Source organism: Enhydra lutris, unplaced genomic scaffold (genome assembly GCF_002288905.1).
Source record: "Enhydra lutris kenyoni isolate GAN:26980312 unplaced genomic scaffold, ASM228890v2 scaffoldscaffold5, whole genome shotgun sequence".
Classification (NCBI taxonomy): Eukaryota; Metazoa; Chordata; class Mammalia; order Carnivora; family Mustelidae; genus Enhydra; species Enhydra lutris.
The window spans coordinates 53256084-53282968 of NW_019154089.1; the positions used below are offsets into that span (position 1 = coordinate 53256084).

The 26885-nt window shown below is 42.6% G+C and overlaps 1 protein-coding gene across 2 annotated transcripts in view; it reads right to left on the minus strand.

Moving 5' to 3' along the window:
- Nucleotides 1-26885, minus strand: part of LOC111141184 (natriuretic peptide receptor 3) — a 76279-nt gene that overhangs the window by 30149 nt on the left and 19245 nt on the right. For both annotated transcript variants that reach the window (XM_022493563.1, XM_022493564.1), the window contains exon 3: nucleotides 18073-18239. In XM_022493563.1, the coding sequence (XP_022349271.1) occupies nucleotides 18073-18239 (167 nt within the window). The remainder of the gene's footprint in view (nucleotides 1-18072; nucleotides 18240-26885) is intronic.

Sequence of the window (26885 nt, forward strand, 5' to 3'; positions counted from 1 at the left end):
TTCGCATTCTTCCTCTCCACCCACATTACTGCATTCATACTGGGCCATTTTAAGGTCCCTGTGCATTATTCATTCATTCAACACCATAGCCTCTTGGTTCCCTGACTGCCATTATTTAACAAATTTCATATCCCCTCAATTTCAACTCACTCTCATGCACACACCCTAGACCAATGCCTCTCAGACTTTAATGTGCATACAGGTCACCTAGGAACCTCATTCAGAGGCAGATTCTGATTCAGCAGGTCTAAAGAATGAGGCACCAAGATTCCTCATTTCAGGGCGCCTGGGTGGCTCAGTCATTAAGCATCTGCCTTCGGCTCAGGTCATGATCCCAGGGTCCTGGGATCGAGCCCCGCATCAGGCTCCCTGCTCTTCAGAAAGCCTGCTTCTCCCTCTCCCACTCCCCCTGCTATGTTCCTTCTCTCACTGGGTATCTCTCTGTTAAATAAATAAACAAAATGTTTAAAAAAAAAAAAAAAGATTCCTCATTTCTACAGTCTCCCCGTTGATCCTACATAGCTCCTCCAGAGACCACCCGGTAAGTAGCAAGACGCTAACCCTTGTCATCCCCTGGAGCTGCTCTACTTTCAAAATCCTTGACAATCTCTTTTTGACCATAATCTCCCACTTCCTTCTACGTGTAGAACAAGTTCTTTGAATTCAAGCTTCCACCCTCCTTGACTCCCCTCTATACTTTGTCCAGCCCAGTGCCAAAACGGAGCAGTTCCCAGTGAAAGGATGAGGCAGGCAGACGCCATGTCATTCAGGCAGAGTGGGTGGGAAATTGGAAGGGGGGTGGGGGGGGCTGCCACTTAGGAGAGAGGTTGCAATTGAAGATATAAATTTAGGTGCTATCCACATAGAGGTGAACATCCCACCCAGACAAGTGGATGTGCTGCCCAGAAATTGTGTTTAGAGAGAAAAGGGCCAAGGGAAGAACGCTGGGAAACACCAATATTTGTGGAGCAAGTGGGGAAGAGGATTCATGAAAGGACACTAGGAAGGATTGCAGTGTAGGCAGAGAACTTGGAGACAGCGGAGTCTTGGCAGCCAAGGGAGGGGCAAATTTCAACACAGAAAGAGACCTTTCCAAACTACTCCTCTGTGAAATCGCTCCGGTCAAGCCAGGTTATTTTGCTCGCTATTCCCTAAATGCATCTAATGGCTTTCCTACTTCTAGGCTTGTATTCACTTAACCTCACTTAGGAGGCTCATCTGTATGCAACTCTTCTTACCTGTCCTTCCAGAGCCGCCCACACAGATGCTGAATTATCCTCATAGGACCTGGTGCAATGCCTTGACCAAACGAAGGACTTGGTAAATGCTTCACGGTATGCGTAGGGATTCAAAGAGCAACCCTCTCCCGGCTTAACTATATGCATGGTGATGCTCAGGGTCCAGTGATCAGCAAGAATACATGTGCACCGGAAGAGCTCGGGGACTGTATCTGAAGTCTCTTCTCCCAAGAAAATTTTTTTTTTAATTTACATTTTCTCTTTTTTTTTTTTTTAAGATTTTATTTATTTATTTGAGAGAGACAGAGACTGAGATAGTGTGAGAGGGCACCACAAGCAGGAAGCAGAGGGAGAAGCAGCCTCCCTACTGAGCAGGGGCTCGATCCCAAAACCCTGGGATCATGACCTGAGCTGAAGGCAGAAGCTTAACCAACTGAGCCACCCAGGAGCCCCAAGAAATTCTTGGACATAGGTTTGACATCAAATATATGTCACCGCTAAGTACAGAAAAGGAGAAAAATGTCCTAAGACTGCAATGCACATAACTTGTACGGCAACACTGGGCAAATTAGGGTGCCAACCTGACATGGGGCCATTTACTAATAGAGAGATTGAATCTTCAAGATCTTTACGATGGGCTAGAAACATAGCCGTCTGACTTCAGTGAGTCTGTAATTATCTCGCATAGAGAGAGCAGGAAAAGGAAAAGAATAAAGGAAATAATTAATAAGGATCTCCCAATTTAGGCCAACTGTCAAGTTAACATACCAAAAATAAATAAATAAATAAAAATTCCCCAGTTCTCCTCCTCCCTACCTCCAATCACAGCCTGTGGGAGCAAGATTTTTAGGACTTTACAAAATGAAGCAAGCTCACTCCAGAGGGAGCAAAAATCAGAAGATAAATACTAATCCAAAATAATTCCCTACAGTTTGAGCTACTTTCGGATTTCACAACTGGGAAGAGGATCGTGTCCCTAGCAATGGATTATTCTAGTTCCTCTCTTTCAACAACCAGCCAGCCCCCAGAAAGCATGCGGCCTCAGCTGCCACTGCCTGCAAGGCTACGGGATGTCCTGCCCTCGGCCGCCGGGCTGTTTGCTTTGGACACTATCACTCAAAGCGCTTAAGCTTATAAAACCCCTTTACAATCACTTTTCATAAATTCCAAGAGCAACTCAGTGCGGTTTTCTCCATTTCACAGATTAAAGTCTCTGGCACAAAAGGTGGCGTGTCCCGAGGTCATCAATTGTTTTAATGCTCATTAATGAATATTTACTGAACCACTACCTCGGGCTCCTCCACCACAGCCAGCCACACGGAGAGCAGCATCCGTGGCCAGGCCTTATGAACCAGAACTCTGCCCTTGGACTTTAAAACCCTGTGGCCACTGTCAGCATCAGGCACCAGAATCCTGTGTTAGTGGCCCATGAAGCTGGCTGGGGCCTGTCCACCGCCCTCCTCCCAGGCTGGAAGGCTGGACACATGGGCAGTTTCTTCCTGTTCCTGTGAATGTATATGAAATGCAGAGTCCCTCTCCTGCTACTCCGTCAGTAAAACGCAAGGCTTTGCGTAAGGGAGTTGAAGTGTTGCTCCAGTGGTTGTTGGAGGGGGGGGGTCTGACTATAGCCGTGTTTCCCTCAGACAAAGAATGAATCCTGGCCTCGGAGAGGCTCTTTCAACTCCTCCTCCTGACAGCAAAATACCACCTTTAGGCTCATTTATTGTAGGTCTTCCTTTTCCTTTCTATAAATGCCATATCCTTCCCCTTCCTTTCTATAAATGTGATATCCTAGTGATGCTAAACTGCTGAATCCCAGTGCCTTTGTGTAAATGAGTTCCTCACCATGTGGAAAAAGAGGGATGCTGCAGCCCTGAGCCTCCAGGAGCACCAGCAGAGAAAAGCAAAACAAAACAAAACAAACAACAAACGAATCAGAGCTTTCATCCTCTACGGTTTTGCCCTGGGCTCCTTCACTGGCACTCGTGGGTATGATTGTTCAAGCTGATGCGTGTTCTCGCTGCAAACTGGACTGGTAATGTAGCTACAGTCCATATTTTAAGTGATCTGGCTATTCTAAAAAGAACTTGAATTGAGTTTTCATTGTGAAGAATTTGGCCACATGTGCTAAAGAGCCCTCTACTCCACACAGTGACAATACAAGTGAAAAAAAAAATTAAACAGCGGAGCCCTTCGATTGTGAAACATCGTTCCCCATTGCATTGCTATTTTAGTCAGGCATATTTGAGTATATTGTCTCCAGTATTGCAAAATATCTTTCTAACTGAAATTATGCCACTGTACTAATGGTAATTTTAAAAACAGTGATTGTCTTTCAAAGGGTCAAAATGAAACCTACTGTCTGGAAAAGTCCTTTCTGATATGTACGGTTGTTCTTCCTGTCGCAAACGTCTTTGGGTTGCACCTGTTCAGCACCGCTTTTGCAATTAATGAATCCATGCCTGCTAATATGTGAAAACTCACGACCAAATGGATAATAATTTACAATCAAACAAAAAGCACATGAGTTGGGAGATACCCAAGTTTTTAAAATATTCTAATTTGGCACAACTAAAGCTATTGAAGTCATAGGAATAAACAATTTCAAAGCAATTTTCCTATTTCAAGAAAAGGAAAGTGACTATCTTTTAGATTTCACTGTCTTTATTTAAATGTGTTTTGAAAGCCAACTGGTATTTCTTTAGCTAACAAAGAAGAATGGCTTTTAATAAGCCATTCCTTTTGCAGTGCCACTGTTTGCCTGATTACATTTTCCTAATAAAACTAATCTTATTAATACGTTGGCATGTGAACTCATTATTTTTCTGTTGTTAAAAGCCAACTTGTGGTTCCCTTTTACTCTTTCGAATACAATTAGCCGAGCTCTCCAGTGCCTGAAAGAGCCTTTTCATTTGGACAAATTATTCCCTGGCTGTCTTTAAGGAAAGGGGGCGAGGACACAAAGGGGAGGCGGCCGGTGGGGGTTGGGGGAACGTGAGGAGCCTCCGCTATTCTAATAGCATCTCAGGCAGGCACAAAGGCTGGCCTGGGCACCATCTCACCAGAAGTGGGGCAAAATATGGTTTGCATCCATCAGCTGCATTTTCTTCTTTCATGACTTTTACTGACCAGCTAACTTCTATAAAAATCTTAGAGCCTACAGAGTCCATTAAATGATATTATGTAAGACAAGAAAAGGTGAAGTGCCTGGCAGAGATTTTATTGATGATCTGATAACTTTTCAACTGATGTCACCTCCCACACTGTTCCTGTGCAAAACCAGTGTCAAAATACAAGCTAGTTGAGACAGCTTTCCTGCTAGGCCGTCCCCTCATTGAAGGAAATGAGAGCGGTGTTTTCCAACATTTGGGGCTTTCCGAAATGTAATGTGTGGCCTATCTAAACAATGATTTATTAAACCTGTCTCTGTTCAAATACCTTGGCTGGATAAATCGGCTACTCCCCAGGCTCCCATTTCATTTTTGAGTGTCAGTGGGAAACATGGGAGGGAGACGATGCCCAAATACACATCCCCCTCCCTAACAATACTGCTGTGCATCAAACACGGCTAGAGTATTTGTTTAATTAGTTAAATTTTCAACTTTTAAATAAGGAGAAAAAACAAGCTATGGGTGGCCCGCTAACCTCAAACGAGCAAATATTCAAGGTTATAAAATCACCCCCTGCTCAGAATACCTGGTTAGAAATAAAAACAGCATTTACCAAATTCTACCCCAAGTCAAGAACAGAGGTGGCATTAAGAAGCAAGAAACGGAATTTGAAGGCCAAAGCACTGAGGATGCAGCATTATTTCATTAAAAAAAAAAAAAAGTGGACTCTACACATTCTTTATAACTAGAACACCTTTTTGTAACAACAAAAAAACATTTCTGAGGTTCACTGGAGAAAGGCTAAAAATCAGTTCTGATCCATTCTTAAAAACCAGGCTCTAACTCTGTGATTGCAACCGTACCCTGGCAGCTCTATCTTAGCTAAGGCAAATTGAACACAGAAGGCTGCGATTCCTTATGAATGCAAAGGTGAGTTTTGCAGAGGCAAACACAGGCCATAGAATGTGACCATTTCAAAGCTGAAGAAAAGATGGTCCTTTGTTCTTACAAACTGGAGTAATGAAAATTTCCAAGAGATTTCTCTGATGTAAGGTTACACGCAGCAGAATAGTACATTGTAATGAGTCTCCTAAGATGGGGGGGCGGGAGGGGGACCTTGTGATGATTGTTACACTGTGATTTTTCAGTAAGGGATATGTACATTCCATACCCAGATATGGACATTGAAATGCAGCCTCTAAATTAAGACTAAAGACAAAAAAAAACCACTTTCAATATGTAATAACAGAAACCTGGGAATGGGAAAGTTCCTTGAGGTGTGGACCAAACCTCTGGTTTTACAATAGAGGAAGCCCCAAGAGGTGAAGGGACCTGGCCAAGGGCTTTCGCAGCCCAAGTCCACTGCCCTAGTCCATGGTCAGGAAGTCTGCCTTCTCTCCTATAGCTCTTTCCCAGCTGGATTGCATTTGGCTCTAGAATAATGCTGTCTGCAATAATGGAGATTACTAGGGGTTGGATCCCATTCAGAGGAGACAGTCTCTGCTTTGGAAGGTAACTGAGCCCCACATTGGGGCCCTCTTAACATCTTCAAATGTTTTTTAACTTTTTTTCTGAAGCATTTTGTTTTACAATAAAAGAGTCCTAACAGATTCTAGAAAGGGTTTTAAATTGCTACCATTGCACTGTGATAAATTACAAATAACCTGCCAGGACACAAACAGCTCCCATTATTTTTATTTAAATATCCCATCTTTTAACCTTAAACTGAGTCAACTTGGCTTTTGAAAAATCTACTTTAAAACCTAAACTTCTACTTTGACTGGCAACGGGATCCCTAGATGATGTTCCTGTATAGGTACAAAAGAATCATTTTTCAAGTGAAGCTGGTATATAAGGTATATTAGAGGAGTTTAGTCCTAGACATAAAGAAAAAAATTAAAAAATAAAAGACTCATACACCAGTATAACAAAACTGTAAAAGAACAACCCTTTTCTTAGTAAGTATTACTGTTAATGTGCGTTGCTTGTGTATAATTGCTTTTAAAGACTCACAGAAGGCAGACATGTCTGTGAGGGTGAGAAAGTGGGCACTAAGCTAAGAAGTCAAGAAAAAGTAGCCACTAGAAGGGAAACTAGAACCAAATAGGAATTTCTAAAGGAGCTACAACATTTGGGACCAAAAGAAACGTGACAAATCCCTCTCTCAAACACACACAACTCTCTTCCTTGCTTTGACTATAACGAGATTACCCTCCCACACCTGTCCCTACCAAAAAACCAAACATCATACAAAACAAGATGGCATCGCCGTATTTGAACATTTTCATGGATTCAACAATCCAGGGAGACTTCTAGTAAAACACACATTCCCTCCAAAATCCCTACCAAAACAACAATAAAAGAAATTTTTAGGGCGTAAACTTATAAGTGGAAAGAGTACAAGAAGGAAATAGTAGATGAGAAATGTCAACAAAATTCTGGAAACTGGAGAGGGGTAACCAACACAATAGACCCCAGAAACTAAAGCTAGACTGCGCACAGGAACAGGGCAGGGAGCTCCAATAAAAAAAAAAACCAAAAGACAAAAAACAAAGAATTCCCCTTAAAGATGTTCTAGAATTGGAAATACTAGTTGCCTCTGGAGGCAGGGATGCCACGCAGTTGAAAATGGTGGGATTGGGGGTGCCTGGGTGGCTCAGTTGTAAAGCATCTACCTTTAGCTCAGGTCATGATCCCAGGGTCCTGGGATTGAGCCCCACATAGGGCTCCCTACTCAGTGGGGAGCCTGGTTCTCCCTCTCCCACTCACCTTGTGTGTGCTCCCTCTCTTGCTGTCTTTCTCTCTGTCAAATAAGTAAATAAATAAAATAAAATCTTAAAAGAAAAAAAAAAGAAAAGAAAAGAAAATGATGGGATTAGTTAAAAGTCTGTACACACACCACTTCAACTCAAATGCTGCCCCCGCCCTCCCCCAAGGAACCACCAAACCATACCCAGAGAAGAAATTGCCCCTTCCCATCCAGGCAGAAAACAAGAGGTTTATTGGCCAAAAGTGTTGGCACAAAAAAGAACTGAACAGGAAGTTATCTGGCACAGGTGGAGCTCAGGTGAAGCATAAAACTGAAAATGAGGTTTAAGTGAAAAGTCTACAATCCTAAAGGTGAGGCTTCCCCACCATGGTTTCCCAGAATGTAGGAAGACTTACAACTCTCAAGAAGAGAGTGGTGCCTGGGTGGCTCGGTTGGTTGGGCCTCTGCCTTTGGCTCGGGTCATTGTCTCGGGGTCCTGGGACTAAGCCCCGCATTGGGCTCTCTGCTCAGCAAGGAGCCTGCTTCCCTCGCTCTCTGCCTGCCTCTCTGCCTACTTGTGATCTTGATCTCTCTCTCTCTCTCTCTCTCTCTCTCTCTCTCTCTCTGTGTCAAATAAATAAATAAATAAATAAATCTTTTTAAAAAAAGAAGAAGGGATTTGGAGAATTCTTTAATGAATCCGATGAGCCTAAGAGAAACAACCTCCAGCTAATCAAATATGGGATAACCTTTTTAAAAAACTAACTCAATACCTTATTACCCTACAATAAAATCTACCTCTAAACAAGTTCCCATGTACACAGAACATCTAGATGGCCTCTTTCATGGATCACCCTTAAATATAAATAGTTAAGGACTACCAATAGTTTAAAAAAACTTCATAATATGGAAGAGAAAGAAATAAAAAGTAATATTTTTTAAAGGAACTTGAAATAAGCAATGAAGAAGTAAAAGAAAACTTACCAAAAAACACCTTTTCTCAACAAAAGTAAGGTACCAGAATTGTAAAAAGCATCTTTGTTTTATGTTCCCTTAGAAAAAACTCTACTTACTAAATTGTGACAGTCCACCAATTATAAAATGAATCCTAACTTCAGATAATTTAAAATGTGAAAGAAATGTGATCTAGAACCGATGAAAAGGTATATGCAGAAAGATAAGATATTGAATCCAGGAAACCTTGTCAGGTACTATTTTTTAGAAAGAGACTAAGAGAGAGCTCTTGGAAATTAAAAATATTATAGCAGAATTTTAAAATTCAATGGACACTTTGGAAGATATAGTTGAGGCAATCTCTCAGAATGGAAAAGAAAAAGGCAGAGTTGGAAAACAGGAGAAAAAAATTAAAGAAGCAACTAAAAAGGGCCAACATCCAATTTTAAAATTTCTGGAAAGAGCAAACAAAATGACCAGCACAAAGATATTAAAGGATCCACACCAAGACACATCATAGTGAAAAAACAGAGTACCAGTGAGCCAAGTGTCTGCCTCTGGCCTCCAATTCATTTCCCTCCCTGCATCTGCTTTGCTCTGCTCTATATCACAGGAGGATGATTCTTCTAGGCTGCATTTCCCTGTTAGCTGACTTCTGGTTGATTCAGTCAACAGGAAGCACTGGTAGAAGGGTCAGGAAGAAAGGAAAAGCCAGGATTTTCCTCCTCTCTCTCGCTTCACCTTAGGTAACATCTCTGGCAGAGGATGCATTTCTTCCATGCATCTAGCTCCTATGACACTAACTCTTTGGTCCTGGTAAAACCATTTCTTTCCTGGTCCTACTAGCTCTAGAAGTGGTAATAGCTTTTGCTATTGCTAATTTCTGGCTTATCTTACTATTCTATTCGGCATTTCAGCTCTTCCTACACCTTAGAGTTAGCTTCTCCTATTAAATTCCTTCCATTGAATTACCTAATTTTTCCTGACTAGACCCTGATTAAACAATCAACAATACAGAGAAAACACTAAAGGCTTCTAAAGAGAGAGAGAGAGAAAAAAAAGTAACATGAAAAAAAAATAATCAGAATGGTAATACCAAAAGCAACATGACAATAGGGAAATGATATCAAAATTTGAAGGAAAATTAATCTTCAAGCTAAAATTTTATACCCAGCTAAATAACCAATTATATATAAAGATAAAACAAAATGTTTTCTAATACTCAAAGTCTCAAAAGATTTTCTGCTCATATCATCATCAAAACTAAAGTGAAATTCAACTAAGAAGGAGATTTGATATTCAAGAAAAAGGGCAACTAATACAGGAGAAAACTGAAAAACATTTCCAGGTTGATACTAAAGGAAGCCATTACTCTAAACTGGAGCCGGAAAACAAAATCACTAACATCATTCAGGGAATAGTGAGAACTACATGGAAGCAAATAACAAAACAAGGAAATTATTAACATCAGAGAAAAAGGGCTACACAAAAGAGGAAATGTAATCATAAAACACCATGTGGTTCTGTTATGTGGTTCATTATATACATGGTCATAATAATAGTAGCTCTGAATGTGGGGGGTAGCTTTTCTTCAAATTTTATTTTGTGACTGTACCTTTAACTAAAAACTATGTTATAAAATATTGGGAGGATGGGAGGAAAAGTAAGTACTTGTAGAGAAAGTGTGTAAAGGAGTTAAATGTCTTTCCATTTTAGAAAATAATAAGATGATATCAGATTTTATATGTCAAAAACAGCAGCATAAATAAGCTATTTGAAAAATATAGAGAGAAACAGCAGAAGAAGCCAATAAAAACATTAAAGATTATTGCCTCTAAGGAATGGGAGTCAGGAGTAGAGAAGAACAGGACACTGCTTTTTGTCTATAACTCTTACAGTACCATAAATTTATTTTTAATTCTGTCTGGTTCTTTTTTTTTGTTTGTTTACTGTATTCATCTAAAAAGTCATGTATTATTTTGGTTTCAACAACAACAACATCAGGGGAAGAAGGTGAGCTTCACCCAAAGGCAGAGCCAACTGTTTACGAAGCCAGCCAGTGAATGGGCCTCAGAAGTGCCAAACACAATAGGGAGAATGGGGGAAGGCCAAGAGTGGGATTTACACGACTGAGAAGTCAGACAGGCTGCCAGAGGGAAAACGATGTCTCCAGCACTGGCTCAGTCTAAATTGAGAAATAGTAGCAAGGATAAATTTAAGTCTACCTCTTCAAGACATAATGTGAAAACACTAGGAATTGGAAAAACTAAACGGACTCTCTAGTCCAAAATGAAGGAAGGAAGGAATGACCTAGTATCTCTTCCATCTCAGCAATAAAGCTAATTGTTTTAGAATTTAAGATTATGAAATACTCCAGCATTTAGGTGTTTCTTCATTTGCTTCCAGGGGAGTGAGTTTTCAATGCAGCTGTGCATGCACAACATTGTACCCTATCAGTAAGAATGAATAGGGCTTCAGACAATAAGTGGGAAAATGGTAGACAGACTAGCTATGGTCTAATTCAATGATTCTTCTTTCTTTGTGACACTGACCCCATTAAGAATCAGGTGAGGGATACTGGCCCCTCTCTCCAGAAATATACACATGTTCATTCACACACAAAAGTCTGTACCTAATTATAAAGAGTTAATACACATTAAGTCAAGAGACCATTATCCACTTAAAGAGGTCATGGAAACTTAGATGAATTTGGAAGGAGCTTCCTACTAAAGAACTAAATGAACCCACTCCACTGTGGTTGATTTCATTCCTCTAGGACCGTGGGTATTTTCACATATGCACAACATATGGTCTGCTACAAGATAAATTGTCCATGTCTCTGTGAGTACCGTCAGTGTATGAGAATGCTTTACACTGAGGTACATAATGTTTTATATCCATGCCGGCATAGAAATGTCACTCTTGTGGGCTTCCACAGCTCATGGCCATGGATATACCTGCTTCAGTATTTTTAGGTGATGGGGATCTCACCCAGATGGGACCACTGCATGGTCACAGACCAAACTCACAGCCAGGCTCTCTGAAGTACTCAATAAACAGCATCTCATGATCTATAAAATAATGATTTGCACTTCAGAAGAAAACAGGTTGCTGCAGAGGAAGAAGAGACAGAGTCCTAGACAGATTTTGTCAAGCGTGTAAAAAAGTCAAGAGAAACTGCTATCTTAAAAGTGTGTATTTGGGCAGGCAGGGTGCAGAAAAAGGAAGGAAACCTGTGTTGCCTGCCAGGCTCACTTGTAGGGCCCAAGATATTTAATCTTCAGGTCATGGGTTCACCCCCATATTAGGCACGTTGTTAATAAAAGGGTCAGACTGATGTAGTGGAAAAACAAAGTCACTGAAGCAGGAGTCAGGGGATGCAACTAATCTTGGCTTGGCCACCACACAGTGCATTCTAAAACCAAATTCCAGGGCTCTGGAATTGGAACCACTCACATGGCAAAGGCCAAACACCCACTAAGATGCCCTTGAGTGAGAGCCACTGCCCATGTGGGCAATGCAATAAAAGTCACCAGAGAAGGCCAGACAAGCACTCTGCAAACACTTGTCTGAGCCACACTGGGAGCCCCTCTGCTAGCTGAGGACCTCTCCATGGGGCTTTACTTCTTTTTTTTTTTTTTTTTTAAGATTTTATTTATTTATTTGACAGAGAGAGATCACAAGCAGGCAGAGAGGCAGGCAGAGATGGGGCTTTACTTCTAACTTGAGATTTCTGATGACTCGCAGACAGTCTTCAGAATCCCACTATGAAAACCCATTACTATCCCCAATACCATCTTCCCCAGTGTAAGTGACCCTGACCTCCTCTCTTTGTGGACCTAACAAGGTCTAGGCACAGGATTCCATCACCACCCAACATTATTATACTGACTGCAACATACTGATTACGTTTAGAAAGGCCACCTTGCCTGCCTGGGCCTCAGTTTCTCCCTTTCTATCACTGTGCTGAGTGTAGGTTGGATTTGTTGTTCTCTCATTCAAAAATAATGAAAATAATAAGCATGATAATAAAGTGTATGTTTATTGGCTGCTTCCTTTGTACCAAGCATACCACAAGGGGATGCAAGAATGAACAGAAACAGACATAGTTCCTCCTCTCTCTGGGTTTACAGTCTGGTAGGAGAGGCTGGATTTAATTAGAAAATCCCACACATAGCTAGAGGCTATGATGGAAAGGATCAGAGTGCCCTAAGACATTCTGGAGTGTCAGGAAAGACACGTCCGGAGAAGGTGGTGTCTGAGCTGAGATCTGAAGTATAAGTAGGAGTACTAGATACTATAGGCATGCAGAAGCATCATATACATTGGTCTGGAGTATAAGAAATAAAAGTAAGAGAAATAATAGCTATCATCCAGTGAATATTTACTAAGTGCCTACATTGTGTTAAATATTCTTTATATACAATTCTTGAGTTCTTTCAACAGTCTTCTCGGTTAAAAATTATTATCTCCATTTTATAGTCAGTAAACTAAGGCACAGAGTTTCAGAAATGTGCCTACGATAAAAACAGTAAGAGGCAGAGCCAGGTCCATGAAACACCTAGCCTACATATTTTAACCATCAGGCTACACTATCTCCAGTAGTGGCCCCTGGGCCCTACTAAAAAATGATATACCAGAATGGAATAGGTCTTTACTAGGTTCATTAGTAAGAGGACAAATGCACTTGTAAAAATATTATTAGGGGCACCAGGGTGGCTCAGTCGGGTAAGCAGCTGACTCTTGATTTTGGCTCAGGTCATGAACTCAGGGTGGTGAGATTGAGACCCACGTCATCAGGTTCTGTACTCAGTCTGCTTTAGGATTCTTTCCCTCTCCTTCTGCCCCTCCCCCCACTCCCATAAGCACTCTCTCTCTCTCTCTCTCTCTCTCTCCAAAATAAATAAATAAATCTTTTAAAAATGTATTTCTTATATTACCCATAGGAATGGTGGAAACATCATCATAATACACATGTAGTAATAACTAGACCATTACAGTACATGCAACATATACAGTCCCAATGATAGCCCAGCCCTAAGCAGTCTGATTTTCTATCATGCCACACACATGCACCCACCAAACTACCCACCAAAGACAAGGGAAACAGGAGAAGACATCTGATCCAGAGATGCTGATGTACAGGCTGCCAAAAGCCCTTGGGATGACGCAGCCAAAGAAGCTGCACCCAGGCAAACATGCATAGGTTCAACCTGATCTTACTCTCTGCAATACGATCTGGGAAATAGAAAAGCTCACAGTCTTGAAAGGTAGGGAGACCAGAGTTATGCCTGGAAGTGCAGACATAGTTAAAATTAGAAAAAATCTAGTAATGAAAGCGATTAAAATGTACAAGCTTTCAGTTATAAGATAAATAAGTTCTGGGAATTTAATGTAAAGTGTGATGATTATAATTAATACTGTATTGTATATTTAAAAGCTACAAAGATAATAGATCATAAAACCTCTCATTACCAGAAAAAAATTTTTATAACTATGCAAGGTAATGGACATTAACTAAACTTACTGTGATAAACGTTTTGCCATATATGCGTGTATCAAATATTAAACTTATATGATGTTATATGTCAATTACAGAAAAATCCAGTAATGCAACTTAGTACATTATAACAGAATAAAGAAAAAACCATCTTCTCTCTGTATACTTGTGATCTCTCTCTCTCTCTGTAAAATAAATAAATAAAATCTTTAAAAAAAAACAAAACCCATCTTGATTATCTCAGCAGATGTAGAAAAGCCATTCGATGAAATTCAAAGACCCCAACCTACACAGGTGATAAAATTGCATAGAATTTAATATGCATACTCTATGCTACACACACATGCGTGCGCACACACGTACACACACACACACACACACACACAGGAATAAGGTCAGTGCGTTGTATCAGTGTCAATATCTGTATTGTGTTGGTACATATAATTTTCCAAAATGCTACCAATGGGGGAAATTAGGCAATATATACAAGTGATCTCTCCATACTACACCTTAAAACTACAATTATTTCAATAAAAAACCAACTTTAAAAAGAGAGCACAGCGGTGCCTGGGTGGCTCAATCATTAAGTGTCTGCCTTCAGCTCAACATCATAATCCCGGGGTCCTGGGATCAAGCCCAGCATTGGGCTCCGTGCTCAGCGGGAAGCCTGCTTCTCCCTCTCACACTTCCCCTACTTGTGTTCCCTCTCTCGCTGTTTCTCTCTCTCTCTCTCTCTCTCTCTGTCGAATAAATAAAATCTTAAAAAAATAATAAATAAATAAATATAAAAAGAGAGCACAAGAGGTGGAGATGGAGGAAGAAAGAGAGGGATGAAGGAAAAGAAGATTAATTTTATCGGAACAAAATTGCATGAATCCATTAAAATTTGATAAATTAAAAACATAAAATAGTAATTTTATTTTCAAAATCATAGCTACTCCCGGGCACCTGGGTGGCTCAGTGGGTTAAAGCCTCTGCCTTCGGCTCAGGTCATGATCTCAGGGTCCTGGGATCGAGTCCCTCATTGGGTTCTCTGCTCAGCAGGGAGCCTGCTTCCTCCTCTCTCTCTGCCTGCCTCTCTGTCTACTTGTGATCTGTCTGTCAAATAAATAAATAAATAAAAATCTTTAAAAAAAAAATCATAGCTACTCCCACTTCCCAGTGTTTCAGTATAGGCTTACCAAAGTTTAAAGTATCAAATTTTTGCATTTTGAGATCACAACCTTTCCAAGGCTGCTGTTAACATGCTAAATATAGTGAATGCAGTGCTAACATACATGACAGAGCGTCAAGAATATGCTGTAATTTACATTGCTTACAATAAAAACCTGTGTCCAAAGCCTTTCCTTAACTTCAATTTTATAAACTTCAATGCTTGTTATGCTATTTTTGTTGCAGTTATTCTAACAAAAGATGTAATTTTGCCAAAACAAAACCTCACCAGCAAAGAATAGAAAGAAACTTCCATAATCTGATAAGGTCTTTCCCCAAAATCCCACACTAAACACTATGCCTAAACGGTGATATGAACAGATATGAAATCTGTTGAGCGTTCTTCATATTAAAGTTAAGAACAAGGCAAGGATGCCCATTATCATTACTTATATTCAATACTGTCCTGGGATCCTTGCCCGTGCCATTAAAAGTTTTAATAATATAATATAACTAATTATACTTAATTTAATTTAATATGCTTAATTTAATAAAGTATATTTTTAATTAAGCATACACAGGAAAAGAATTGAAAGAAACAAAACTGACACTATTCATAAGTCATGTGATTATTTTTTAAAAATGAGTGGTAAATTTAAGAACTAATAAGAGAGTCCACTGAAGTTGTTCGATTTGAAATCAATGGTAGAGGCTGAAGAGCCCATGATGAACATCAGGAACTGAAGTTCTAGGTAAGTAGGTAAGACAATCCATAGTACAAAGAAGAGAAGCAGAAAGACCTAGAAAAGAGCTGAGCCCTAGAATGAAGACCACCACGCCTTGCTACCTGTGTTAAGCATCTCCTGCAGCTTTAGATCAAGGTCTAGCACCTCGGAGTCCTAGCTACAGCAGCTCCCGGGTCTTTGGCACTCATAGCTCCCCCTTCCACAAAACTCACCACAATCACCTGCCTGCACTAACCCGATGGCACTCAAAAGAGCCCAACTAAACACACATAAGATATGATGGGGCACCCGGGTATCTCAGTCAGTTAAGTAACGGACGCTCGATTTTGGCTCAGGTCATGATCTCAGGATTGTGAGATCCAGCCCCACCCTGGGTTCTGCACTCAGCGGGAAGTCTGCTTGAGAGTCTCTCCCTCCGTCTTCTTCTACCCCTCCCCCTCTAAAAATAAATCAGTAAATCTTTAAAAAAATACATAAAATATAAAAAGTAGACACATGTTCAGAATCAAAATGGATTATTATGAGCCTTAATTTCTACTTAAAATTAAAATTTTCATTTATTTATAAAGTCAGTTTTAATGATCCCATCATCAGAGAGAAGCCATATTATAATGTAAAATCACAACTAATCTCTAAACACTAGCACTTGGTTTGGAATATATTATGGATCTTTGTAGTAGGTACAAAGGTACACACCTCTTTTGCCCAAGAAGTATCGTGATGTGGGACAGCCTTTACTGTGATACTTGAACTTCAACAGCCTCAAGTAAAAGGCCAAACAAAATTGTTCAGTGCCTTTACATTCTTTCCTATTCCTGAGGCAAAGGATTTGGATGACGACAATACTATCATAGGTTTCCTCCAACCTGGGCTCTCCTGCAGAAGCTCCACTTCCTTCCAATTCAGAACCCGCTGTCCAATACGGTAGCCACTAGTCACACATGGCTACCAAGCATTCGAACAGAATTAATATATGTTGCGAGGGTAAAATACACACTGGATTTCAAAGACGTTATCCAATAAAAAGAATATATAATCTCATCCATACTTTCCACATTGATTAAGTGTTGAAAGAACATATTCTATGTGAGTTAAATAAAATGTATTATTCAAATTAATCTCACTTATTTTAACTTTTTTAAAATGTAGCTACTAGAAATTTTAACTTACACATGTGGCTCACATTTGCAGCTCATATATATTTATCTACTGGATAGTATTGGTTTAAAAAATCAAAAGGTATTTTAAATTATATGTGTATGATATATAATACTTAAGACATGAATAAATATGTTTATAAGACCCTTCAGGGGCACCTGGGTGACTCAGTGGGTTAAGCGTCTGCCTTCGGTCTCAGGGTCCTAGGATCGAGCCCACATCAGGCTCTCTGCTCAGTGGGGAGCCTGCTTCCCCCTCTCTCTCTCTGCCTGCCTCTCTGTCTACTTGTGATCTGTCAAATAAATAAATAAAATCTTCAAAAAAAAAACCTTCATATGTCTTTTGATAGCAAATTCTTACAAAGCCAAGTGTAATATAAAAACGGGTATAAAAAGAGGTATAAAAGAGGCCTCCTTTATGGAGCTCCAACTTTTTGAAGGGAGAACACTAAATGTTTCAGGTAGATTCTCTAATCCTCCCAACACGGAGGAGCAGTTTGGACCAGTGAGCCTGTGTAATTTGCCCTAGATCACACAACTAAGAAGAGTTAGCTTCAGGCTCTGAATGTAGGTCTGTCTGGGGCCAACGTCTGTACCCTGCAGTACTTCAAATAAAGAAACTGAGAGAGGACCTTTTTGGAAGGGCCCTGATGAAGCTGGTCATCCACTTTGGGCACAAACAACCCAAAGCGATCTATCTCCATTAAGAAGGCGTCTCTTTCCTGCCCTGGACACTGTGGAGTGAACAGTTTCGAAAACCAGCATATCCCCCCAATTGGTCTGAGAGTCCACGGCTCCCCCTGCTCTGAGAATGAATCTACAAGAGCGATGAGGGGATTTGAGGCGTCAGAGGCAGCCCAACAAGGGTGCCAAGTGAGGTATGGCCCACCATCGTCGGTGCTGCCTCTCAGATGGGTTCCTCCGCTCAGTCCTGAGGGTGCCCAAAGCTCCTGACCCTAGTCCACTCTCGGAAAATGCATCCGTAACAACAGCACTGAAGGAGCAGGAAGTTCTGGAAGACCCCAGGGAAATGATACAGTCACAGGAGGCAGAGGCAGACTCACCAAAAAGATTGCCAAAAGAGAGAGACTTCAAAACCCAAAATATCTCCTGCCATCAGGCTTTGGAAAAATTCAGCATGCAAAGCTTTGGCACTCCATCATCCATCTTCCCCCAACACGCTCCCAGTCAAATAGGTGCCGGAAGTCTACTGACATCTGCTCAGCATTACCACAAGTCCCCACAAAGAGCAATTTTCTTTCCTGCAGCATTTGGAAAAGTGGGGTGGGGGTGATTGGGGTGGGGGGTGGAGCAGGCCAGGAAAAAACCACACAGGAAGCTCAATGACATTCAGGCACGAACCTAGGAATCTCTGAATGGTTCAGAATGGGACACTGTCACCTCTGATTTAATTAGAAGACTGTTTTCAGGATGCAGAAGGCCTAGGCCCGAAATCAAGCACTTACGTAATCTTCCTCATTGAGTCCTTGTTTCTCAACAGAACTTTTCACCTCCATGGAAAACTTCTCAAATTCAGGCTTCACTGTCCTCAGTAGAGTGATTGTTTGGAGGGATGAGTATGCTTGCTTCGCTTCAAAGTCATGTTTGTCTCCTCTCTTCCATGAGCCATCTCCTACAGAGAAATAAAAATATTTATAATTCCAAGGCAGTCACCATAAAGGGGCCATTCTCCCCCTTCGACTGCAGTGTGTCACGACGTGTTACTTTTGGCAGCTGGGCCAGGCGGTATTGTCATAGTTTTGCCCTTGGATATAACCTGACGGTGCCAAGATCCTCAAAGGAGAAGAAGACCTTTTGGACACATTTTCCTTTGAAATGTGAGAGAGCAAGGAAAGCACTCCAGAGTTAACTGCCTTATAATAACCATGTGACTGCGATTTTCAGCCCCCCGAGAACTGCAGCACTGCGGGAATAAGAAGAAAGCTTTTATTCCTTTCCATTCACATTTTTTTTTAAATATCTACCATCAACTGTGGAGGTCAACTGAGTCATTACTATGGTAAAATACACCTGACGTTGTGTGGATGTGGAATGACAGGAACGCCGTGACAGATATTGCGCAAATGTGCTAAAGTGGGTGGGATTCGTAGAAGAACTTGGGAGACTGAGATTATTGACTCTTTCTGAACTGTTTCTGGAATCACCTCAGAATAAAACTAACTTTGGTGACCTTGAGGATTTATCTCTCTCTAGTCCTGGCAACATCATATAAAAATTATTTATTGGGCAATATTCATCAGTGTATCAATAGTAATAAAATAAAAATTGCTAATACTTATTGAGCACATATATAATAATAAAAGCTCTATTTATTGGGGCGCCTGGGTGGCTCAGTCATTAAGCGTCTGTCTTCAGCTCAGGTCATGATCTCGGGGTCCTGGGATCGAGCCCCGCATCAGGCTCCCTGCTCAGCGGGGAGTCTGCTTCTCCCTCTCTCTCTGCCTCTCCCCACTGCTCATGTTCTCTCTCACATATGCTCTCTCTCTTTCTCAAATAAACAAATAAAATATTTTTTAAAAAGCTCTATTTATTGAGCACTTTATATGCATAAACTCAATCTTCACAAGACTCTGATTCAGGTACATTATCCTCTTTCACAGATAGGGAAATTGAGGCACTAAGAAACTGGGTCCCCCCCACCGCCCCGGCTTCACAGTGCTCCCTTTCACAAAAGCAAAGGCAAATTAGAATTAGTGCTCTTCTCTTTATGATCTCACTTTGGAGGAAACATGTGGCCTGCAGAACCCCAAAAGGAAACGTGGACTGTTGTTTCTATGAATTATCCTCACGATCCCTACAGATCTCCAGAGTCACGACAAAGAATTCAACCTGCTGGAGTCCAGCATCAGAGTCATTCATTCACCCCAAGCCCCTAGTCCACTATGGACTCCTGGAGCCCAGCAGCTGAGCAGGGAGGAGAGTTGGGAACAGGCAGCCCAGGCTCAGCAGCTCTCACTCTCCTCCTACAGATGCAGTTGGAGGAAGAGCTGGTGGCTTTGGAACTTCAAGCCCCTCCTAAAGCAGACAGACAGTAACTGTCCATGTACCACATGCAAGGGTCTGTGATGGCCACCCAAGCAGGCATGAGAAATGTCCTGACCAGCCTCCACCACCTTTGGGAAAGGGATTCCGAGATGTTTGTGTTAACAGCTGAAGTTACAACAGGATGACAGCTAGCTCACTGTGGCAGGAGGTGGGGGGAGTAGAAAGAAACAATGCAGAGGGTACAGAGAGCCACCAGGAGCTCCCACACTCCCAAGAGGGAAGGTTTCAAGTGAGGAGGAGGCATCAGCCGGCCCTAAATGTGTGACTAGGATTTTAATAGAAGGCGAGCGGGAGAGAAGGGCGTGCTTGGCAGAGCCCACAGCACAGGCAAAGGTGCAAATGTGTATGACATCCAGTAGGCAGCTGGGAGCCTCGGTCTAGTGCATGAGATGAGGCAGAGACAAAGAATTTGTTTGTGGAGTTATCTGTATAACGATAATCCTAATAATAGCAAGCATTTATTAATTGCTTCTATGTGCCAGGGAGCTGTTAAAAGATAAATAAGACAGAGCTGAGGAAGGAATTCATTAAGGACTAGATCTGTTCTCAAGGAGCCCAGATTAAATTTCAGGCCACCAAACAAAACTTGACAAAGTCCTCCTCCATATGAAACCTCCCAAACACTTCAGGAGGCAACAGCAGCCTAGACTACAGCGAGAAGGAGAGGGGAGAGCTGCTGTCCCTGCCCCCAGCCAAGACACAGACAACGTGGCCTTTCTTAAGGAGCCAAATCCATTTCCCAGGAAGACCCCCAATTCTAAGAATGTCCAGAACAGCTTCATCCCAGGGAGGAACCCATTTCTCACAAGCATCAATCAGTATTTATTGATTGATTCGTAACTGACCTGAGATGTCAACAGTAGTCATGCTCTGTAGGCAGAGGCTCAGAGTTCCTCAGCTCTGGGAAAGATCACTCTCTAGGCACATAAGAAAGGAAATACTAAACCCTGACGGGTTCTATGCTGCAGGATTAGAAAACACAAACAGAAGTGGGACCAGTCCCTATCTCACTTCCTGAAATAAGAAAACACTTTTTTCTAAAAGAAGTGAAATCCAATACAATAAATCTATCTACCACAATCCAAAGGGTAATAACTTGGGAGTTTTTGTCTTCTAGGAAAAAAAAAAAAAAAGGCAAACAAGCAAGCTTAACAAATCTGATCCAAACTGAATGCTTATCTAGTCACCACCATAATCGATCCTCTGACTTCCTGCTTTTCCGGGTGTTGCTTCTTGTAACGTGTCAATAACGTTGCCCACCTCCGGGCTGTTGAACACTGGAAAAGCAGAGCTGGCCTGGCATGATGCCCCATCAGTAGGAACAAATTTAATTCAGTAGACAACTGGGTGCCTCTGGAGATTTACGAGTGTAACAGAAGAATGACATGATCAGGATCAGGCCTTGGGAGATAGCAGTGGATTAGAACGGGGAGACACAGAGGGTTCACAGCCACCGCCGTCCCTGCAAGAGGTTATGAGAGGCGATATGAGGGAAGTCACACACCAAAAAACTAAGCGGGTTTCTCTGGGTAGTCAGAACCAGGGGCGAGCTTTTTTTTCAGGGGTTTTTTTTTCTTTTCCTTTTTTGTGTTTTTCGGAATCTAGTGAATTTTCGATCATAAACATTTACTGCTTTTGGAATTGTAAGCAAATTGCTTCTTGGCCTTTTGGCTAAGATCAAGTGTGGAATTGTAAGCAGAGGGAAATCACTTGACAAGAGCTGAGGACAGGGCAAGAGGAATGTTGGGACTCCACGGGAGGGAGGGAGTGAGGGAGGGAGGGGAGCCTGGGTGGCCCAGTCATTAAGCAGCTGCCTTCGGCCTCAGGTCATGATCCCTGGACCCTGGGATTGAGCTCCCTGCTCAGCGGGAAGCCTGCTTCTCCCTCTCCCACTGCCCTGCTTGTGTTCCCTCTCTCACTGTGTGTGTCTCTCTCTGTCAAATACATAAAAATAAAATATTTTTTTAAAAAAGAGTGAGGGAGTGAGGAACAACAGAAAGGGAGGCACATCACTGGTGACACCAGAGAGGGAAGGAAAAGGGGATGTTATGAGAGGAAAGAGCAGAGCCTGGAGGAGGAGGGAAATGACGTGGAAACGGTAATGATTTCTTTCAGTCTGAGTCACGGTCAATCCAAGGCGACTTATAGAATGCCCAAGTGACACCACCAGGCCAGAGCTGGAAACAGTCGTCTGAAGCCAGAAGAGGAGTGAGTGCTAGAGAGAGTGCTGGATGTCCTTTCCAGATGGCTTCAGGTTAGACCAGGACCTGAGGGCACTGGATAAGAAAAAGGGAGAAGGGCTGAGCACAGACACTTTGGGGAAGGTGTTTGTAGCAGGCAGGGGGAGGCTCTGGCAAAGCCAGAGAATGCCATGCTACCAACACAAGAAAAACAGGTTTCCAGAGAGAAACTGGTGGGAACAAAATGGAATGCTCCAGAGCTGTGCTGCCTAATTGAGCAGCCTCCAGCCACATGTGTGACTATTCAAACTTAAACTAATCAAAGTTAAATAAAATTTAAAATTTGGATCGTCGGTCACATGCCTGGTAGTCATGTGTGGCAGGTAGCTGCCGTACTGGGCAACAGAGAACAGAACACAGCATCACAGAAAGTTCCATCAGACAGCACTGCTTAGAAGCACAGAGGCTCCGTCTGATGTAAGACTAAGGGCTTTAGTGATAAGGATCCCATCAGTGACCTTGACGGTAACACTTTCAGAGGGGAGAGCGCTAATGTCATCCTCTCTCAGGGGGGCTGAGCAAGGGGGTAAGAGGAAAAAGAAGTCTGCTAGTGAAGAGTAGGGGCGAGGAGGTGACTCTTCGCAGCTGTTTCAGGAAGGAGGAAAGTGAATTTTCTTTGTTTTGTTTTAAACATCATGGAGTCTCAAGCTTGTATTTAGGGGCACAGAATATTTGTGAAAGAGGAAATAACCTGCTCACCACCAAGCCTTGTACTCAGCAATCCCATGGCCAGGGAGCTGCACTGGCAGGGGGTACCCACCCTGGGATAACTAGCTGAGGCATCACAGAATGTGTCCAAGAAATGAATGCCTGGAACTCCCCTGGGCTGGCTGTGTAGAACTCTGGCTCTTCCGTCGCCTCTCCTGACCCTCTCCAAATGTCCCGGTGTTACAAGCCTGCCATGAGCTGGGCCAGTCTACTTGTTCCCATCAGTAATCATAGCACCTCTTACGGGGCGACGCCATTGTGAATAGCAGTGCCAGTAGCATTTCATTCTTCAGTCCTCATAAAAACTCCATGAGAAGGATGTAAATGTAACTGCCACCTTACAGATGAGGAAATGGAGGCTCCAGGAAACTGATGAGCCCCAAGTCACTTAACGAATAAACAGAAGGAGGACTCAGATGCAAGCCGGACTCCAAACATTGGTGCCATGCTGGACCTGCTCTATATTCATTTCATCCGAGTTCGGGGTGTTCCAAGCTTTAAAACTAAACATGCAACGAGATGACAAAAGTGTTAAGAACAAAAGTAATGCAGAAAGAAAGCTCAGAAGAAGTGTCTACATGTGGTTTAACCACAGTTACAGTTGAAAGATCGCATGAGAATTCTTTTTCTTTTCACATAGTCCCAAACTAACTTCAATGTGCATATATTACTTTTGTAGTAAGATGTACTAAATCTAATCTCTCCTAAATTTTTTCTATTTTTTTCCACTTTCAGCAAGTCAAATAATTTATGTGCATCACCTGGCTCTACTATATTTCCATCTTCACCTTAATTTGTGCCCTCTGAGTTACCAGGAACTCAAGAAAGCTATACAGTAACCTTACCAGTCCTGGACAGGCTCACCCAAATAACTTGCCACCTAACTTTCATCTGAAGAAGTTAATGCTCATGAGTAAGCATGCCAATGGGTGCTGTTAAAAACTCTACAAGGGGGGCACCTGGGTGGCTCAGTGGGTTAAAGCCTCTGCCTTCGGCTCAGGTCATGATCTCAGGATCCTGGGATCAAGCCCTGCATCGGGCTCTCTGCTCAGCAGAGAGCCTGCTTCCTCCTCTTTCTCTGTCTCTGCCTGCCTCTCTGCCTACTTGTGATCTCTGTCTGTCAAGAAAATAAATAAAAATTAAAAAAAATAAAATAAAATAAAACTCTACAGGGCAATCTATACATCATCTTATTTCTAGATGTTTTTTTAAAGATTTATTTATTTAGTTGAGAGAGGGAGAACACTAGTGAGTAGAAGGGAGGAGCAGAGAGAGAGAGGAAGAGAGGGAGGCTCTCAAGCAGACTCCATGCTGAGTGAAGAGCCCTAAATGAGACTCGATCCCAGAACACTGAAATCAAGATCTGAGCTGAAATCAAGCATGAGATGCTTCGCCAACTGAGCCACCCAGATACCACTTCTCTCTAGATTTTTTTAAACCTCCCCTTTCAGTCTTGTTTTCCACCACTTGAATTCCCCCATCATATATTCTGAATTCCTATAACTATAATTTAGGCAGGTCTGGGAATTTGAGCACTCATCAAGACCAAACAATCCAGTAATCAGTAAATACAGACACACTGTATGTTTTTTTTAATCCAATAACAAGTAAGTATTAATTAAAATAGAGTCTTTTTCTAGAACTGCTATAGTGTTTGGTGTGAGGAAGCATAGGGAGATAATGATATTGAAGAACTTTCCATGAACATATATCTGATTCTTAGGGCACAATGGAGTGCCTGGATGGCTCAGTCAGTTAAGCTTCTGACTCTTGGTTTCGGCTTAAGTCATGACCTCATGGGCCTCGGAATTGAGCCTCATGTGGGACTCCATGCTCAGCGAGCGGGGTCAGCTTGAAGATTCTCTCCCTCTGCCCCTTCCCCAACTCACACACACTTATGCATGTGGGTGCTTCCTCTCTCTTTCTCTCTCAAGTAAATAAATCTTTAAAAAAAATCGCAGAGAAGACCCTTTACTAATGATAGACACTAGAACCTTGGTCTAGGTCTCGTTCCTGCCATAAAATTCTGTTTATTGCTTCTACTCAGGAGGAGAGGGGCCTCAAGGTCTGTGGCAAGCATAGATCTTTGCCTCCCTACATCCATTCTTCCTTCTTCCTTAGGTTCCTAACTTGATTTGGGGTAACAGAGAGTGTAGCTGAAAGCACACATTTTCTGGCATCCCTCACAGCTAGGAGTTGCAAATGATATATAGTAGAAGTTAATCAGAGGGGCCTCCAGAGTGACCTTCAAACAGGATGAGTCAACTGAGGTAGCCTCTGTTTGTCTTTCATCTTTTGCCCTTCATCTTGCCTCGATTGAAGACAGCCTCCCTGGAGTCCTAGCCACCACCTTGTGATTTTTTTTTTTTTAGATTTTTTTATTTATTTATTTGACAGACAGAGATCACAAGTAGGCAGAGAGGCAGACAGATAGAGAGAGAGGTGGAAGCAGGCTCCCTGCAGAGCAGAGAGCCCGATGTGGGGCTCGATCCCAGGACACTGGGACCGTGACCTGAGCCGAAGGCAGAAGCTTTATCCCACTGAGCCACCCAGGCGCCCCACCACCTTGTGATCTTGAGGATGGATGCTGTTCACTGAGATTAAGGGAGCCAAGAAACAGAAGCAGCTTGGGTCCCTGATAACCACCTTCTCTGCCCTGGAGGGCCCACCTATGGACCTCCTACAGGTGAGAGGACAAACCTCTACATTTGTTTAAATCAGTGTAGTTGGCAGCCTTGGTTATTTGCATGCAGATGTAATTCCTAATACACCTACAGCCATTCTTGGGCTGTATTAGATGAAAGATGGTTAATTTGTTAACAGAATGTATGGCCTAAACTTCTCTATAAACCGATACCAAGAGGGGCGCTTGGGTGGCTCAGTGGGTTAAGCGTCTGCCTTTGGTTCAGGTCATGATCTCTGGGTCCTGAGATCAAACCCCATGTTGGGCTCACTGCTGACCGGGGTGCCCGCTTCTGCCTCTCCCTCTGCCCTTCCTCCCCGCTCATGATCTCTTGCTCTATCTCTCAAACAAATAAATAAAATCTTAAAAAGAAAAAAAAGGGGCGCCTCGGTGGCTCAGGTCAGGATCCCAGGGTCCTGGGATTGAGCTCTGCATCGGGCTCTCTGCTCAGCGGGGAGCCTGCTTCCCCCTCTCTCTCTCTCTGCCTGCCTCTCTGCCTACATGTGATCTCTGTCTGTCAAATAAATAAATAAAGTCTTTAAAAAAAAAAAAAAAGGAAAGAAAGAAAAGAAAAGAAAAAAAACTACACCAAGAAAAAATGTATAAACTTACCATTTTTAAGAACTATATATAAACATTAAAGTAAACTAAGACTAATAATATAGCTAACATTTATTAAACACTCATTATGTTTCAAGAAGTAGGTATCTGAGAGGAGTCAAGATGGCGGAGAAGTAGCAGGCTGAGACTACTTCAGGTAGCGGGAGATCAGCTAGATAGCTTATCTAAAGATTGCAAACACCTACAAATCCAACGGGAGATCGAAGAGAAGAACAACAACAACTCTAGAAACAGAAAATCAACCACTTTCTGAAAGGTAGGACTGGCGGAGAAGTGAATCCAAAGCGACGGGAAGATAGACCGCGGGGGGAGGGGCCGGCTCCCGGCAAGCGGCGGAGCAAAAGAGCACAAAATCAGGACTTTTAAAAGTCTGTTCCGCTGAGGGACATCGCTCCAGAGGCTTAACCGGGGTGAAGCCCACGCAGGGTCAGCGTGGCCTCAGGTCCCGCAGGGTCACAGGAGGATCAGGGGCGTCTGAGTGTCGCAGAGCTTACAGGTATTAGAACGGGGAAGCCGGCTACAGAGAGCCGAGGAGTGAGCTCTCAGCTCGGGGTTACCTTGAACCGGTCGCGGGCTAGGTCAGCTCGGAGCGCGGCCGGAGGCAGGGTGACGGGAGTAATTGGGCGCTGTTCTCTGAGGGCGCACTGAGGAGTGGGGCCCCGGGATCTCGGCTCCTCTGGGCCGGAGACCGGGAGGCCGCCATCTTCATTCCCGCCCTCCGGAACTCTACCGAAAGCGCTCAGGGAACAAAAGCTCCCGAAAGCAAACCCGAGTGGATTACTCAGCCCGGCCCGGGTAAGGGCGGTGCAACTCCGCCTGCGGCAAAGACACTTGAGAATCACTACAACAGGCCCCTCCCCCAGAAGATCAACAAGAAACCCAGCCAGGACCAAGTTCACCTACCAAGGACTGCAGTTTCAATACCAAGGAGAGCAGCGGAATTCCAGAGGAAGAGAAAGCA